The following is a 15300-nucleotide window of genomic DNA, read 5'->3' on the forward strand; positions in this document are numbered from 1 at the left end:
CTGTTCTTATGTAGTACCCAAATGCACTGCCCTAATTAACATAGCACTGTTTATGCAGAAATGCCTGGAGATACAGGTGAAGAGGACTCTGTTAGTAACATGTCAGAAGACCTACGGGTTGCAGATATAAAGAAATTTTCTGACTCAGGTAAACTGAAAAGTCTTGTATTTTACATAAATCTCTAAACTTAGCAAATTAAGATAGATAAGCTGACATTGTAATTACCGTTAGAAAATGCAGAGGCCTAAAAATCTTATAAGCAGGAGATAAGGTCATACTGCTAACCATACTTTCAGTACAGGCATACATGCACATTTACAGCACTGCTAAATTAAATAAAACACAGTCTAGCAAGTAATCTTTTCAAAGATTCAAGACCCAAGATGTAAAGAAGAAGCTATTAGTTTAAGCAAGTTAAATGCAAAGTATTACTGCATTTACTTAAGCTATGTCTTCCCAAGGATTAGGGTTAGGGTTATCTAACATTCAGCTAGAGACACATGAAGACCTGACTTTCCACAGGAGGACCTCATGATCTCTTTCAGTAGCATGAGGCAGAATATGGTCTAAATTAGGCATTAAGGAGTAGTTTTACAGAATTTTAAATGGTCTAACATGAACCTGAAAGATTTTAATAGCAAATTAAAAATCTTCTGACAGATGATGTTACTGTAAATACTACTCCAGAGAATCCGGCAGCTCTGCATATAACAAAAGAAACAGCTATGACAAGTAAGTCATAATGGTAACATAATTAGGTATTACATAAAGCAGAAAAAGACGCACTTTTTTTACGTAACAGTATCATGGAGCCCCTTTATTCTCCAGTTGTGATACACGCCTTTCCTAGACAGTTCACTTACTTTTAAAATGAGAAACTGGTAAGTACAGAGATTGTATGTACCTCTGTATTCATCAGTATACTTGCTGACAAGCAGTGCAAAAGGCAATCAGGCAGTGATACATCACACTGGTTATCTGGTATCAGCAGATGTCTGACAATCAATAGCCTTTAGGCTTTGACTTCCTAAGGCCTACTCCATGTTCAACAGAACTTACATAGAAAACTGTTTCTCAACAAGCATGTAATTATAAATTATACATACTCGTGTGCCTTTAAAAAAAAATTGTAAAACCACCCAATTTGACATAAATAGGAATTTAGAAATTCTGTTGACCGTGTGTCACTGTATCTTCCTAATTAATACATGGAGTTAATGTACTTTGCAGTCAGAGTTATACATACGCTTCCCTAGATAATACACTAGCTAGCCTGGGCAGACATCTGCTTTCTGGCAACCGCAGCTGCATACATGCGTAGAAGTGCACAAGCTGCCTCAGAAATGCACGTGCTTCTCACCATCTTACACGTGAATCTGAGTTATTAGCCACAGTAACACTGTCACAACCGCCAGTCTTCATAGAACAGTCTAGTCAGGTTTGCCATAATCTAGTAAGCAAAAAAAAATAAGATGGTATTAGTCAAAAGACAAATACACCAGTTTCAGGGAAATACCTGGTTATTTGATGTTTCATTGCTTTTCACAACCTCTCCCCCCACGTATTTGCTACTCAAAGAGCAGCAAATGCGCACCTGAGAAGGAAAAGACAGAGGTAAATCAATCCTTACATGTTCTACATTTTCAACAGACTAGCCAGCAGAGGGTGCAAGAGCATCACAGCAGTCGCAAGCCCATGGCTTTTTCAGCAAAGCAGCCTAGGAAAGGCTGGGGCCACTGAATTTTTCTCTTTTCTGGTAAAAGATGTTCATATTAGATCAATCTGGAAATAAAAAAACTTATTTGGACACTTTTACTGATGTTTTCTATTTCACGGAATCACTTTTAAGGGCAGTTAATTCCAGAAATCTACTTAGAAGAGCAAATTTACACAGGCAGTAGCGACTCATCAATTCAAAGCCCATGTACGTGTACATTGCACATGTGTCAACTTCACAGTAGAACCACAGACTGTGTATAGGTGTTCGATTAATCTGAAGTGCCAGGGAAAAACAGTGAACATGCAAACAGGATTCTAAGGAACGCCGGTAGCCTGATAGTTCTTAAAAAGTATCTACAGCAAGTATTTTGCTTCAAACAAATTACTTTTATTGCAATTATTTTTTAAGGATTTTTAGTGCCCTGAATGCTTTACTATGTGTCTTTCTCAGAACAAATCTGGAATAAGTCATGACACTGCCAAGATGCATTCCTAAGCAAGGGCTTTTAAAAATCTATTGTTTAAAGTTAAGATCTTAAGTCAGTACATACTCAGGAACTTACTGGCTCAAACACTTAGTGCTGTGTGCTTGGAATTTTAAAACGTTTAGATATAGTCAAAAGATGATAATGTTTTAATACGTATGCCCCAGGCTGGTGTGAAGTAGATAGAGTGTCTCAGTGAAGCATGAAACCAAAAGTTCTTGATTATTCACCGGCTTAGCTCAGGGCACAATTGGGCTGCTGACACAAACTCCTGACTGCATGCAAGTTGCCTGTATCCAGTCTCAGTCTGCAGGACAGAAATGGCAGAAACTTTGCAACCTGGTGGAGCATAAACATAGGCCACACACTGAAAATTCTCCCTACCTCTGACATTTCTCACTCCCTTTCTATACTATACAAGACACACGAGAGGAAAGATTAGGAGACAAATTACTGATCTTGCCTCATGAGCCAGAAAACAGGATAAATAGTGATAGTGACAGAGTGCCAAGAGAGAAGAGAGCTTTTATCAGTCTGAGTGGGTAAAAGGAAAGACTGCAACAGCATTGCTCTGGTGGCCTTGTGAGCAATGCTTCAAATACAAAGTACAGATTTAAACATATTTACTGGCAAATGTCTATAGTTTCACTAAAACTTCACAGTGAATGGAGCCACCGTGTTTTATCCATGCCAGAAACTGGCAATGGTTTGTTCTGTTTGGCTCAGTCTTTGCTCTCCTCTTGCCTTCCCTCCAAAAGCTCTGAGCAGTGGCTTAAAAAAAGCCAAGCTCCCTATCCACATTCTTGTCTCACTAAGAAATAAAAATAAAAGGCACATGATGCAGGTCACATAGTAAAGAACATCTGATGCAAACAAGGTCATATTGATTTGGGGAGTAATTTTTAATAAAATGGCTCTAGATTATGCTTCATTACTCAATGTTTAAGGGCAATATTCTTGAATGGACTGAGAATGGGCTGGGAGCCGGAAAATGCTGTCATCGATCCATGGTGTGTCCTTCACCACTTAATCTCTGTACAGCAGTGTCCTCACCTGGTAACCAGGACTGGAAAGACCACTTGCATCATCCGCCTGCCCATCCCTCCATCCCAGGACAGAGGGGTGGAGTTCTCCCTTAAACACCAGAGGCCAATGGCAGAGGAGCAGAGCTCTCCTCCCCGTGGAGGGGAGCCCAGGGACACCTCTGTCAAGAGAGGCCCAGCTGTGTGATGTAAAGCCCTCACAAGCTGTCAGGACAGGCCTTTAGTACTTTATCAGGCAGGCAGGCAGGCAGCCTTGCTGATCAGTCGTTCAGACACAGCACCCTGATGCAACATCAAGACCCTTGTCCGTTTTGGGGATGATTCAGTGACTCTTGGCATCAGTCACTTGAGAGTCTTTCAATAATTTCAGTCTGTATTGAAGCACTCCTTATGAAAGTCACCATCTGGCATGTTCTGCTGTGTAGAGGTTTACCAGTCACTACACATCTTACAACCAAGACCAGCAAACCATTCACCAAATTCTGATCCAGGTTTAAATAACCTAAATTTGCATATTGAACCCATAAACTTATGCAGCTGTTACATGGGGTTCTGGATTTGTTTTAATATATAAGTGCATACACTCTGCTCCTAAGCCCACTGCTGCAGAGAAATGGCAGCTTTGATGTATTAACAGTAGTTATCATTAATGGCATTCTGAAGCTGGGGATTCTCAAGCCATAACTCAAGACCTGTTTAATTAACTTTAACTGTATAAATGTATTTTTTACAGAAATCCTTGAAGATGAGGGGGACTTTGCCAATTCCACTCCAGCAGCTCTGGAAGCTACACAAATAAAGAAGGAGACGATTGACATAGGTAGGTCAAGACTGTGTCTTGATGGTTCTAAGAGCACATTCTACCTTTGTGGGAACTGCAGGTTTCTAAGGTTCGTAAGTTATTCCTGCACATTATACTTGTTCTACTTCTAGATTATGATAAAATCTAGGTTTTGTTTGATTTCATAGTGCAAACATGTATAAACTCTTTTTTCTCCTTCCCCCAATTAGTAAAACAATCTTATTTTCCCAGACAACATACTCCTTATTTTGCTAGATGTGATAAGACTGTATTTGATCGTGACACAAATACTGTTCTTTTTCATATGCAGTTGTGCTAGAGAAGATAAACTGGAGAGCCAAATGGCTGTCTCAGATACCTGAACATTTTATACCATGTCTGTGTTTCCAAACTACTTCATGGGAGTGCATTTGATTTCAGACTATTTACTATCAAACAATTGCCATAAATATGCTAAATTATTTTACAAGTTGAACTGAAACCAGAGCCTCGGCAATATGTAGAAGTCACACGTTCAATGACAAGTAATCAGAAAAAGATTTATTAAAAATTCTAAAATTTAACATTAGAGTACATATTAATTTTGTGGAATAAATGAGCATATAAACCATGGAAGGTCATGAAAAAGAGGCATCAGAGGAAATAATGACATTGAAACATATTTACCTAATATCCTGGATGAAAATATATTTCACAGTATGTGATTCTGTGAACAACAATTCTTTGGCCTTTTACGTTGAAACTTTCTACTGTAGTATTGCTATTGTATGCATCAGTATTTCTGTGATCCAGACAACAGCTCCCTTCTTGGCAATTGTGTTACCTGAGGTTTGGGTGTTCAGACACCCTATCCAACACAGCTTTTATGACTGTTTAGACAGGCTGATCTTGATTATGAAAGACAACTGTGACAAGTATGACACAGAGGACAACATCAGAGTAATACCATCACAGCAATGACACACAGAAACACAAGTTACACTGAGGATTAAGTAAAGCTGTGTCCCTGAAAGTTCAGAGACATAGTGGGGTCACACTAACACAAAGAGCAGAGTTCATATACAGTGACGCAGAATAAAACATCATGCAAATCAACTGACTGCCTTATACACACGAATTCCCTGCTCCTGTCACGTAATATCCTATTGAGGATAGTAAACACGCAAGTCAGAAGTACACAAGTAGCACTGCCGAAGGCAGAAAGAGATTAGAGAGCAGAATGGTTGAGAGAATAGGCACATAAATGAAAGTCATGGGAGTTTTTATAATAGTAAAAACAAAACATAAACCCTTGAAGAGCCCAGGAGCAGGAGACCTACTGCTCCATTCTGGCCCAAGGTTGTATTTCCAATAGCTGCAAGTGTTAAAGGAAGATGTGAGAATTTTCTTAAGAGTTGTGGGGTAGCCTATTTATGAAAACCACTTTTTTCCTAGTATCCCCAGAAAATCACACACACATGCTCATGACAGTATTTCTGATTCTAAGTTTTCCATACAAAATGATAAGAACTAACCTTCCTCTTTCCCCCAACCCAAAAAGCAATTCCACACAAAGGTGAACTTCCAGCCTCAGAGAAGTCCAAGCATGAGGAAATGAGCCCAGTCAGCAGAACTGGGTTTTGATGTCCATAGGTGATTTCAAGAATTTTGAGGGCTCCTGCATTTTACTTCTGAATGGAATAGGTTTTATGCTGAGAAAGAATGCAAAGCTATTATAGCCTCCCCTCTGCAGAGGGAGGAAATCTGATGTGTAGGCATGCAGAATAAGAATATAATGATTTTCTATCCTGCTAGAGGTGGAATTTTGAAGAGAATTCAGATGCTGGTAGAATAAAAAATAGTTCTTCTGCCTTCCCTGTTTTGTCATTTAAGCCACATAGAATAGTTTCAGGTAGGGAAAGGGGAAAAACCAGGCTCACTAGAGATAAGCTCCCAGCAGCCAATGTTCAAAGGATGGTGTGGTAGTGAGGTCTTTTGGTCTGCTGTCTTAGTGGAGGTAGGGGACGGAAGACAGGCATGGGAAGCAGAATGAAGCCCCCCTAATCCAAGGGGAAATAGTCAGGGACCTACTACACCACTTGGATACACAGAAGTCTATGTGGCCAGATGGGATCCACCCAGTGGTGCCAAGGGAGATGATGGAAGTGCTTATAGAGCCACTTTCAATCATTTATCAGCAGCCCTGGCTAACTGGGGAGGTCCCAGCTGACTGAGGTTAGTAAATGTGATACCCATCTACAAGGGCCAAAAAGGGGATCTGGGTAACAACAGCCTGACCTCAGTGCCAGGGAAGGTTATGGAGCAGATCATCTTGAGTGCTATCACACGGCACGTACAAGACAACCAGGTAATAAGGCCCAGTCAGTCATCATGGGTTTGTGAAACGCAAGTACTGCTTGACTAACCTGATCTCGTATAACAAGGTGACCTGCTTAATGGATAATGGAAAGGCATTTGTTGTCTACCTAGACTTTAGTAAAGCTTTTGACACCAATTCCCACAGCATTCTCCCAGAGAAACCTGCAGCTCATGGTTTGGATGGGTGTACTCTTCACTGAGTTAAAAACTGGCTGAACGGCTGGGCCCAAAGAGTTGTGGTGAATGGAGTTAAATCCAGCTGGCAGCCAGGCACAAGTGGTGTTCACCATGGAACCAGTTCTGTTTAATATCTTTATCAATGGTCTGGGTGAGGGAATCAAGTGCACCCACTGTAACTTTACAGGGAACTCCAAGTTGGGTGGGAGTGTTAATCTGCTGAAGGACAGGAAGGCTCTGCAGAGGGATCTGGACAGTCTGGATTGACGGACTGAGGCCAACTGTATGAGGTTCAACAAGGCAAAGGGCCGGGTGCTGCGCTGGGGCCACAACAACCCCACACAACACTACAGGCCTGGGGAAAAGTGGCTGGAAAGCTGCTTGGAGGAAAAGGACCTGGGGGTGCTGACTGACGGGTGCTGAACATGATCCAGCTTGTGCCCAGGCAGCAGAGAAGGCCAACAGCATCCTGGCCTGTATCAGCAATAGCATAGTCAGCAGGGCCAGGGCAGTGATCATCCCCCTGTCCTGGGCACTGGTGAGGCTGCACCTTGAATCCTGTGCTCAGTTCTGGGCTCCTCACTTCAAGAAAGACATTGAGGTGCTGGAGCGGGTCCAGAGAAGGGCAACAAAGCTGATGGAGGGTCTGGAGCACAAGTCTGATGAGGAACAGCTGAGGGAACTGGGGGTGTTTAGTCTGGAGAAAAGGAGGCTTAGGGGGGACCTTATCAATCTCTACAAACCACCTGAAAGAGGTTGTAATCAGGTGGGGTCAGCCTCTCCACCCAAGTAACAAGTGATATGACAGGAGGAAATGGCCTCAAGTTGTGACAGGAGAGGCTTGGACTGGATGTTAGGAAAAATTTCTTCACTGAAGGAGTTGTCAAGCACTGGAACGGGCCTCCGAGGGCAGTGCTTGAGTCGCCATCCCTCAAGGTATTTGAGAGACATAGATGTGGCACCCTGGAACATGGTTTAGTGGTGGGCTTGCCAGTGCTAGGTTAACAGTTGGATTCCATGATATTAAAGGTATTTTCCAACCTAAATGGCTCTATGGTTCTGCCATTCTGTAATTAATGGGTTATAACATTTTTAAGTGAAGATAGGTGTGACATGCAGAAGATTGCAATAATATTAGCAGCTTATTTGTCTAAGTCTATTTTATTTAAGAGTGTGTATTTCTACAGATGATGATTCTATAAGCACTACCTCAGAAGACAGATCTTGTACACCAGTAGCAAAACGGATGGTTGGGACAGGTGAGCATTAATTTCCATGCATTTATTCTGAAACAGAATCTCGTTGTTAACTACAATACCAAAGCTGGAGCAACCACATCTCTTCTGTAAACAAAGCTGTACTTTTCTACTCTGACTCCAATTAGCTTTATCACTAAACTTACAAATTAGTTTTGTAGTTCTGTTCCCTGTCATGAGCAAAAGTTGCATTAATACTGTTGTTTGACTTCACATTCTATGCTTATCTGATGAGCAGCACCTGCCTACTTCTGAATATTTGTGAATCTGAAGATTATTTTTTTCCTATTGAATCCCCAGTAGCACTTCCATTTGCATGACACTTTGCCTTGAAACTATACTGGAAACCCATTTTCTTATCAATGCTGATATCTTGTCACTTTAAAGCTTAAGGTCTATTGCTTTCCTGCATGTAGCACTTGGATACATCTGTCTTTAACCAACAATAGCAACAAAATTACACTGACAAATGTGCAATTTTAGATGCCTTGGAGAAACGAGATTTTACTTGCTATGTATTTTGCATACTTAACAGCAGGGTAATCATGTATGTATATTAACAATGTAAAACTAAAAGTTTCCTAATAAGAGATTATTATAAATATGAATTAATCCTTCAGCTGCTTACCAAGCCATTAGCTACAATTACACTTTAATGTATGTATATTCAGGAATACTAAGTTGTTGTTTTATTTATATTTTCAGACAGTCACGTTCCCTTGGAACAAGCACAAAATCACTTTAAAGTTATTACAGTTAACGATACTGGAGCAGGAAAACACTGGAGTGATAACGAAGTCAGAGCTCTGATAAATATATGGTCGGATGAAAAGATACAACAAATGCTTGAAGGGGCCACAAGAAATAAAGAAATATTTGAGGAAATAGCCCGAAGGTTAATGAAACGTGGCATTGACAGAGATTGGAAACAGTGCCGCACAAAGTACAAGAACCTAAAATATGAATACCGTGCACTGCAGAAGGAAAACGAGCACCTCGGTAATCCCAGGAGAAAAATGAGATTTTACGATGAAGTTGACTGTATTTTAAGAAGGCAGCCGCTGGGTCCCTCAGGCTGGGGATGTGAAAGTTCAGGTCTCCTATCAGGTACTAAAAACTTCAATGATGAGATAAAACATTTAAAACAAAGCTTAAAGTCTGTTGACACGCGTTAGGGTGAAATATGTGGCCAGAATGGTGAGGGAAAGTACTAAGCCTGTATCTGCATGGTCACATAGGCAAAACTTAGCAGAAGGAAATGGTCTTTGGAGTAGTTTAGAAGTGAGAACATTTAAGTGAAAGCACCTGAAGCGTTTAATGTTACTGGCGAATCTTTGTGCTTTTGGAAGCTTAAGTGAGACACAGTGAAATGGTGGTATAAAATGTGGCAGGTTTTAGAGGTGATCTAGCAAGGCATGTAAAGTCTTAATGGATAGAGAACTGCAAGCTCATACCATTTAGAACTGCAGAAATCTGTAACAATCAAGCCAAGTGAAGGGACTCAAAAAAAGTAAACTTCATTAATACAATTCACACCACAGTCAAGAGAGAAAAATCCAGGGCAGTGATGCTTATTTGAGCATTGTTAATTATTCTATTAATTTTGCCAATGCATAATCAGCTTTCTAAACAGAATTTGCCTTTGTTTTAGTATTAAAAGACCTCTGATCTAGGAACCCCACTGCTAACCTTTTGTCTGCTGTAAGGGTTCTCATGACTGCTCCAGCTCTCAGGGGCATTTGTCCCTGCTACAGGCAAATCAGATGCTCTTGTAGAAGCAACTTAACCACTGCAGCTTAGAGCTCAAGTGAGTTATGGTAAACCAGAACTAACTCTGATTTTTATCAAAATGCTAAGTAGAATAATGGTAGTAGAATAGTAGTAAAATTGCTATTTGCAATGTCACAGATGTTAGTTGAAGACTTGAACCATTTCTGCAGAAGAGGGCAGATAGATAGCTTAAGCAGAAACTGCTGGAGCCAGCCATCTTTAAGCCAGCTGTCATGAATCAGAGCCCTAAAGCACTGTCCAAGAGCCCCATATGGTCATGCCATTAGTTGAGGCTGGAATGACATCCACATAACCATAGGATGATGCCACTACTTCTTACCTATCTCATTCTTGTGCTCAATCACGTTCTTAAGGCAAGCATTTTCTTCCAAATACAGAAACTGAAGATTATTACTGCTTATTGCTGTCTGTGAATGGAATTTGTCAACACCAAGAATATTTGAGCCAACCTGGCTGTTTTACATTTAGGATGCTGGAAAAGGACTGTGCTGTAAATGCTGATGCAGGAGACAGTAAAACAATAACCTTTCAGAAAAGCAGCTTAAGCTATTAAGCTTTTTGAGGCATCTGCCAAATAAATGTGTCTCCACCCTGATTTTGTGTGCCAGCCCAGTACCTAACTTTTCTAGAAGTTTCTTACTGCTCCAGGCCACCCATTCCAATGCATTTGCTTTTGTAGTATAAGGTTTTTTTGGTGTGTGACTGACTGTATTTAAGAATCTCTGCAAAATAGTCACTTTGGTTTTCTTTTCCAAGTTTCAGTGGGAGATGTAACAGTAAACACAGGATCCTTGAGTATCAAGAGAAAAACATGGAATGATGGTAAGAGCTCCTGATGTTTTAAAGCATCTATACACTGCTGTTGAATTGGATTTCCAGTACTAAAACTGTTTAAAAATAAAGAAGTCCTAGAATTTAACACCAAGCTCCAAGTCAAGGTTCTCTTGCCCTCAGCAACCTGCAAAAGAAGAGTCCTGATAAAAATGTGGGTCTAAGGAAAGCTGCAATTTATTTATTTTAATCCCCATCCCTGATATGAATGAAGCAAACATCATTTATAAGAATCAAGTGCAAGGAAAAGATAAAAATTTTTTAGAAGAAAATGTCTTAATTACTTGTGTTGCTCAGAGGAAAACAGGGACAATATATCACAGTTATGGTTTCCTCATATACCATGAATCAGTAAATGAGAGGAAAAAATACATGTATTTAGATGTATAAAGTCTAACATGCAATGTCTAACATGTTGTACAAGAGAAAACATGTTAATGCAGCTATTCCAAAGACAAGATATGGTATAGAATCACTGAGAGAGAAAAATGAAAGGATGGGTAGAAATACATGGTGTGCAATCTGACACAGGAAAGGTCAGGAGCTTGTTAGTTTTTTTCCTGGCAGAACTGTCAGGCCTTAAATAATGAAAAAGTCCAACACTTAGGGATGACAATCTTAGTTTTAGGAGGCTTGCCCTATATCTAATACTAAACTGTTCTCTTGTCTACAGACAGCTGAAGGCAAACAGATCCAAACACAACATTTCTGAATTCAACCTGCTCAGTTCACCATCCCAAACTGTACTAACAGGACTAACTTCTATGTGATTAAACATACTTTCAGTTATTGCCTATTAGGCAAACAAGTCTGGCAGAAGTCAGTATCAAGGCAAAGCTGAAGGTTTCAAATGAGTAATTTTGACAAGGTCTGCTTCATTCCTCCTTGACGTTATACAGTGACCCCTTACACAACACCAGGCAACGCCTGCCAAAAACGCGTTACAGAAGGACAGCATTAGTATAATCTAGCTAGATGTCAGTGTCAGCAGTTCATTGACTTGCACACTCTAACTACATGCTTTGCTTTTGTCAACAGAGGTGTCACCTGTTCCACTTAAGAAAAGTACTTCTGAAAACGCCATACTCCACTTCCAAAAGCTATTAACAGAGAGAGTGCACACAGTAACAGAAGGCAAAAAGTTACTGTTAGAAAGGCTTTGTAAGCAGGAGGAAATACAAGACCTCAACAGAACACAGCGGTATGCTGATCCATCAGCCATACAACAGGTTGGTTTAATGAAGTTTCTACTAAATTAGCATGCAAAGAGATTCTCTCAGATAGTAGAAAATTAGACAGACATATTTATGAGTGAAGGTCACCCACATGAGTATATGCTTGCTCTCATTTAATATATTCACCTTCTGTCATATAAACTGAAACAATATATGAGTTCCCATAGTAATCCTTAACTACGATCTTTTAGCAATGACATCAGTCAAATAAAAGATATAACCTCTACCTACATGCCTTAGCTCACCTACTGGCACAATTAACAGGTTTAATGGAAAGAAACTAACACTTTGATAAAGAAAACATGTACAATTCAAATTTCATCTCATCATTTCCAATTACCATCTCTATGACCTTCCTAGAAAGTAAGCCCTCTGCAATTAACCAAAGAGTTGAAGTAATGAGAACTTCTTTTTGGTTAGGCAAGGCTGGTGGGGAAAATGCAACACTTAATTCCTTTATCAGCATTTACACTCCTCGCTGCTCCTTCTGTGTATGCTGGGGTGGGGGACCATCCCCAGCTCCCCACTTGAAGGCATGGTGCTGTGCAGCAGTGAATTGGAGAATTCAGTAAGTCAGAAAGTATACAGTGTTGATGCCCACTCAGAATGAGCAGGCATGAGTTCTGGTCCCTGTTCTGTGTTGGGCAAGGGGTCTGCCTTGCCCAGTAACCAAAGTATAGAAAACATGGGAACAACGATGTAGTAAGTGACAAATGCAATGCCATAGCTATTACTCGGCAAAATCCTACTAGCAGCTACTTCATTTTGTGATTGTCTAAGTATTCTATAGCCTGTACTGCCTGCAAGGCATGCATTTCCAGGGGTTTCCTTTTAGTGTGTTCAAGCAGAACAACTCATTTCTGGAACTCTGCCATGTCTGGGCATATATCTACACAGCCCTGCCAAAGCTAGGCCAGTTCTGGGCATGCACAAGGGCACAACTGAAGTCAAATTGTCAAGTCCTTACTGCAGCAGCAACAGCCGACAGATCTCTTTATACACAGAGGCCTAAATTTCATCCAAGTCGCTCTTCACAAATTGTTACACAAAAATATTACTGACATAGTGCTTTGTTTCCTGCTGGAAGGGTAATTATTTTCTTGTCAATTTTTTATAAGCGATATTATGAAGGTAAATAACTTCCACCAAGGTAGATTTTACCTGCCACTTAACTAGCATTCATAAAACAATGCAGAGAAGTCAGAGAAAGATCCCTAGAAATTTACAGGGTTTTAATCATGTTCATTTGTACAGTGACTTGCACATACAGTTTCAGTGTATGCTTATCTACCGCTTTTCACAGTTCACATTGGTTACTCACTTTAAGCCTTTGACTTGTAATACTATTCTCTCTTTGCAATGGATTGGTTCAAAGATGCATCCCTGAATTTGCATTGTATTACTTGCATACAGAACTACTGCCTTTGGTAGGAGGACAAGGGATCTGTCCCTGCCATCATGGCAGTCAGGTATCCTTCTAAACATGCAGAGCCAGCTGAATGCGTACTACCATTCCTACCAGTAGTAAAACCACAGGATACTCCTTTCGCATATGAAAGTGAGTGATCCTACCCTAATTCATTGTAGTACATTTAAACAGTTTAGTTTAATTTAGATTTAATTAAGTTCTTAAAATAACGGTACTGAAAATAATATGGATCACTTACATGTTCTGCTTTACCTGTTCAGTTCCATGAGTGCAAGACTGAAACTGATTTGATAACTCATTGCAACAAGAAGATCCCCTTTTCTCCATGCTACTCTGAGCAATCCAAAGCTTGCTGGATCCTCTATAAACCAGTTCAGCTCACTAACCTGACACAAGACTAGTCCAGCTGGGCTAAAAAAAAAGCAAATGGTTTTCTGTGTAGGTTGTAGCAGCCCCACATGTTCTTGGCTGTGCTAGGCCTAACTTTGAGCACCTAAAAGGCTGCTTTTGTTGCAGTATGGCTGTCCTCACAGAAGAAAAAGCTAACCTAGAGGAGGCAGTTAGCACTGCAAAGAAGACAACCTGCACTTAACATTCTGACTGATGCACAAGAATCCACATCTTTCCAAAACTTTTCTGTCATTCAGTACAAACATCCCCCCAAAAGCTTTGTCTTCTTCCAGAAAATAAAAAATACTTATTTTATTCATTAGAATAAGCAGATCTTGCAAGAAATATGTATCTGGTTTTAAATAATGTTGTTCAGGTGGAAACTGCACAAAAGCACTGAGTCAAAAGGACTGCCTAAATTCTTAGTAAGTCAGAGCAGAGAACTGCAGAGCACATCTGCACTCTCTGTTTGGAAACTGTTCCTATCAACATAGATGTGAAGCAAGAACTGACAGAAAATAAAGAACACAAGTGGCTTTCCAAGGGAAGCATTTTTTCTCAGAAAACTTTACAGAGTGGAAGTTACTTGACAAATACCCAAAAAAAGTGGACTTCCCTTTGTGTGAGATTCCACTTCAACTCTTCTTTCTTTCTGTTCACATTTATTTTCAGACAAAGATGGCAAGAGGTGTCAAGTGCACTGGCATTTGGTACCATCCAATATTTATGTGCTACTCCCATTTATACAGACAACAATTATCTACTTGAATATGTAGGACACTGAGATAGATGAAGTGGCATCAAGACAACCTTTCTTCACTGCAGTTTTAGTGACCATTCCACATTACTTTTTGCTATAAAAATAGCATGGATATTACACATTTAGAATACCGACTGTCTACAGGTATGGTCTTTCTGCTTTTGACAGCATCTATGGGATTGCTAGAGTGAAGGATTTATAAAAAAAAGTCCCTTCAAAACCAGCAGTAGTTAATCCAACTCTTCTTTCAAGGGTATTTTTTATATCCACTTGAGCTTGTGCTGTGTCTCTGCTCTGATCATAGCTTTACATCCATTACAGTCACACAATAGTTTAGGCCCACTTAGGGGCAAGTTAAATGGAACTTGGGGCACCATCTAAACCATGCTAAATGGTTATGCTGAGAGCATTACATAGGATGAAAGGACTTGGGAGGAGAGGCCTTCTTAGATCCACAAATATGATTCCTTCTCAGAAGAAAGGCCAGACCAAGTTGTTTCTATGTAACTGCTCCTGGAAATGTTAACATGAATTACGTCATGAAAATGGTGCAGCCTAAAAATCAAAACCAACACCAAGCAATGATGTCAAGATAAGCAATCCTTTAAAAACCATATCTTTGCTCTTATCTCTCTCCTCAAATATCTGCATTATTACTAGGGAGGGGTTCAGATTACTGAGGGCAAGTGTGTCTCCTCTCCCATTTGCAAATGACAATACTGATTTTTTTGAGGTATGGCAGATAAATAAAGCAATCACCACACTTACCTATACTAAAAAGTTCCATTCTTCTTGAAAGCAGACATTCACTGAGATGAATGGGTCACTTTACATGTCCTTCATAGGGCTGTTACCCTGGAAAGTCCTCTGAATGCCCCACTTAAGATTATTTCCTGGTAGACCAAACTATATTTGGGCCAAATGCATGGAGAATGAGCTCCAGGGAGGAGAAATGCCTGCATTGTTGGTGGATCCACAAGCACCATCAGCATCATTGTCAGCTTACAAGACTCTCCCTCCAGA

The 15300-nt window shown here is 40.2% G+C and overlaps 1 protein-coding gene across 1 annotated transcript in view; it reads left to right on the top strand.

The window, feature by feature from the left end:
- PAICS (phosphoribosylaminoimidazole carboxylase and phosphoribosylaminoimidazolesuccinocarboxamide synthase) overlaps nt 1–15300 on the top strand; it is a gene marked incomplete at its 5' end in the record, with an annotated part of 39585 nt that overhangs the window by 9736 nt on the left and 14549 nt on the right. The window contains 6 exons of the mRNA XM_080631175.1: nt 59–148; nt 3982–4068; nt 7773–7844; nt 8547–8948; nt 10389–10454; nt 11502–11692. Of these exons, the coding sequence (XP_080487301.1) occupies nt 59–148; nt 3982–4068; nt 7773–7844; nt 8547–8948; nt 10389–10454; nt 11502–11692 (908 nt within the window). The remainder of the gene's footprint in view (nt 1–58; nt 149–3981; nt 4069–7772; nt 7845–8546; nt 8949–10388; nt 10455–11501; nt 11693–15300) is intronic.

The sequence above is a fragment of the Psittacula echo genome (assembly GCF_963264785.1).
Source record: "Psittacula echo genome assembly, chromosome: 1".
Lineage (NCBI taxonomy): Eukaryota > Metazoa > Chordata > Aves > Psittaciformes > Psittacidae > Psittacula > Psittacula echo.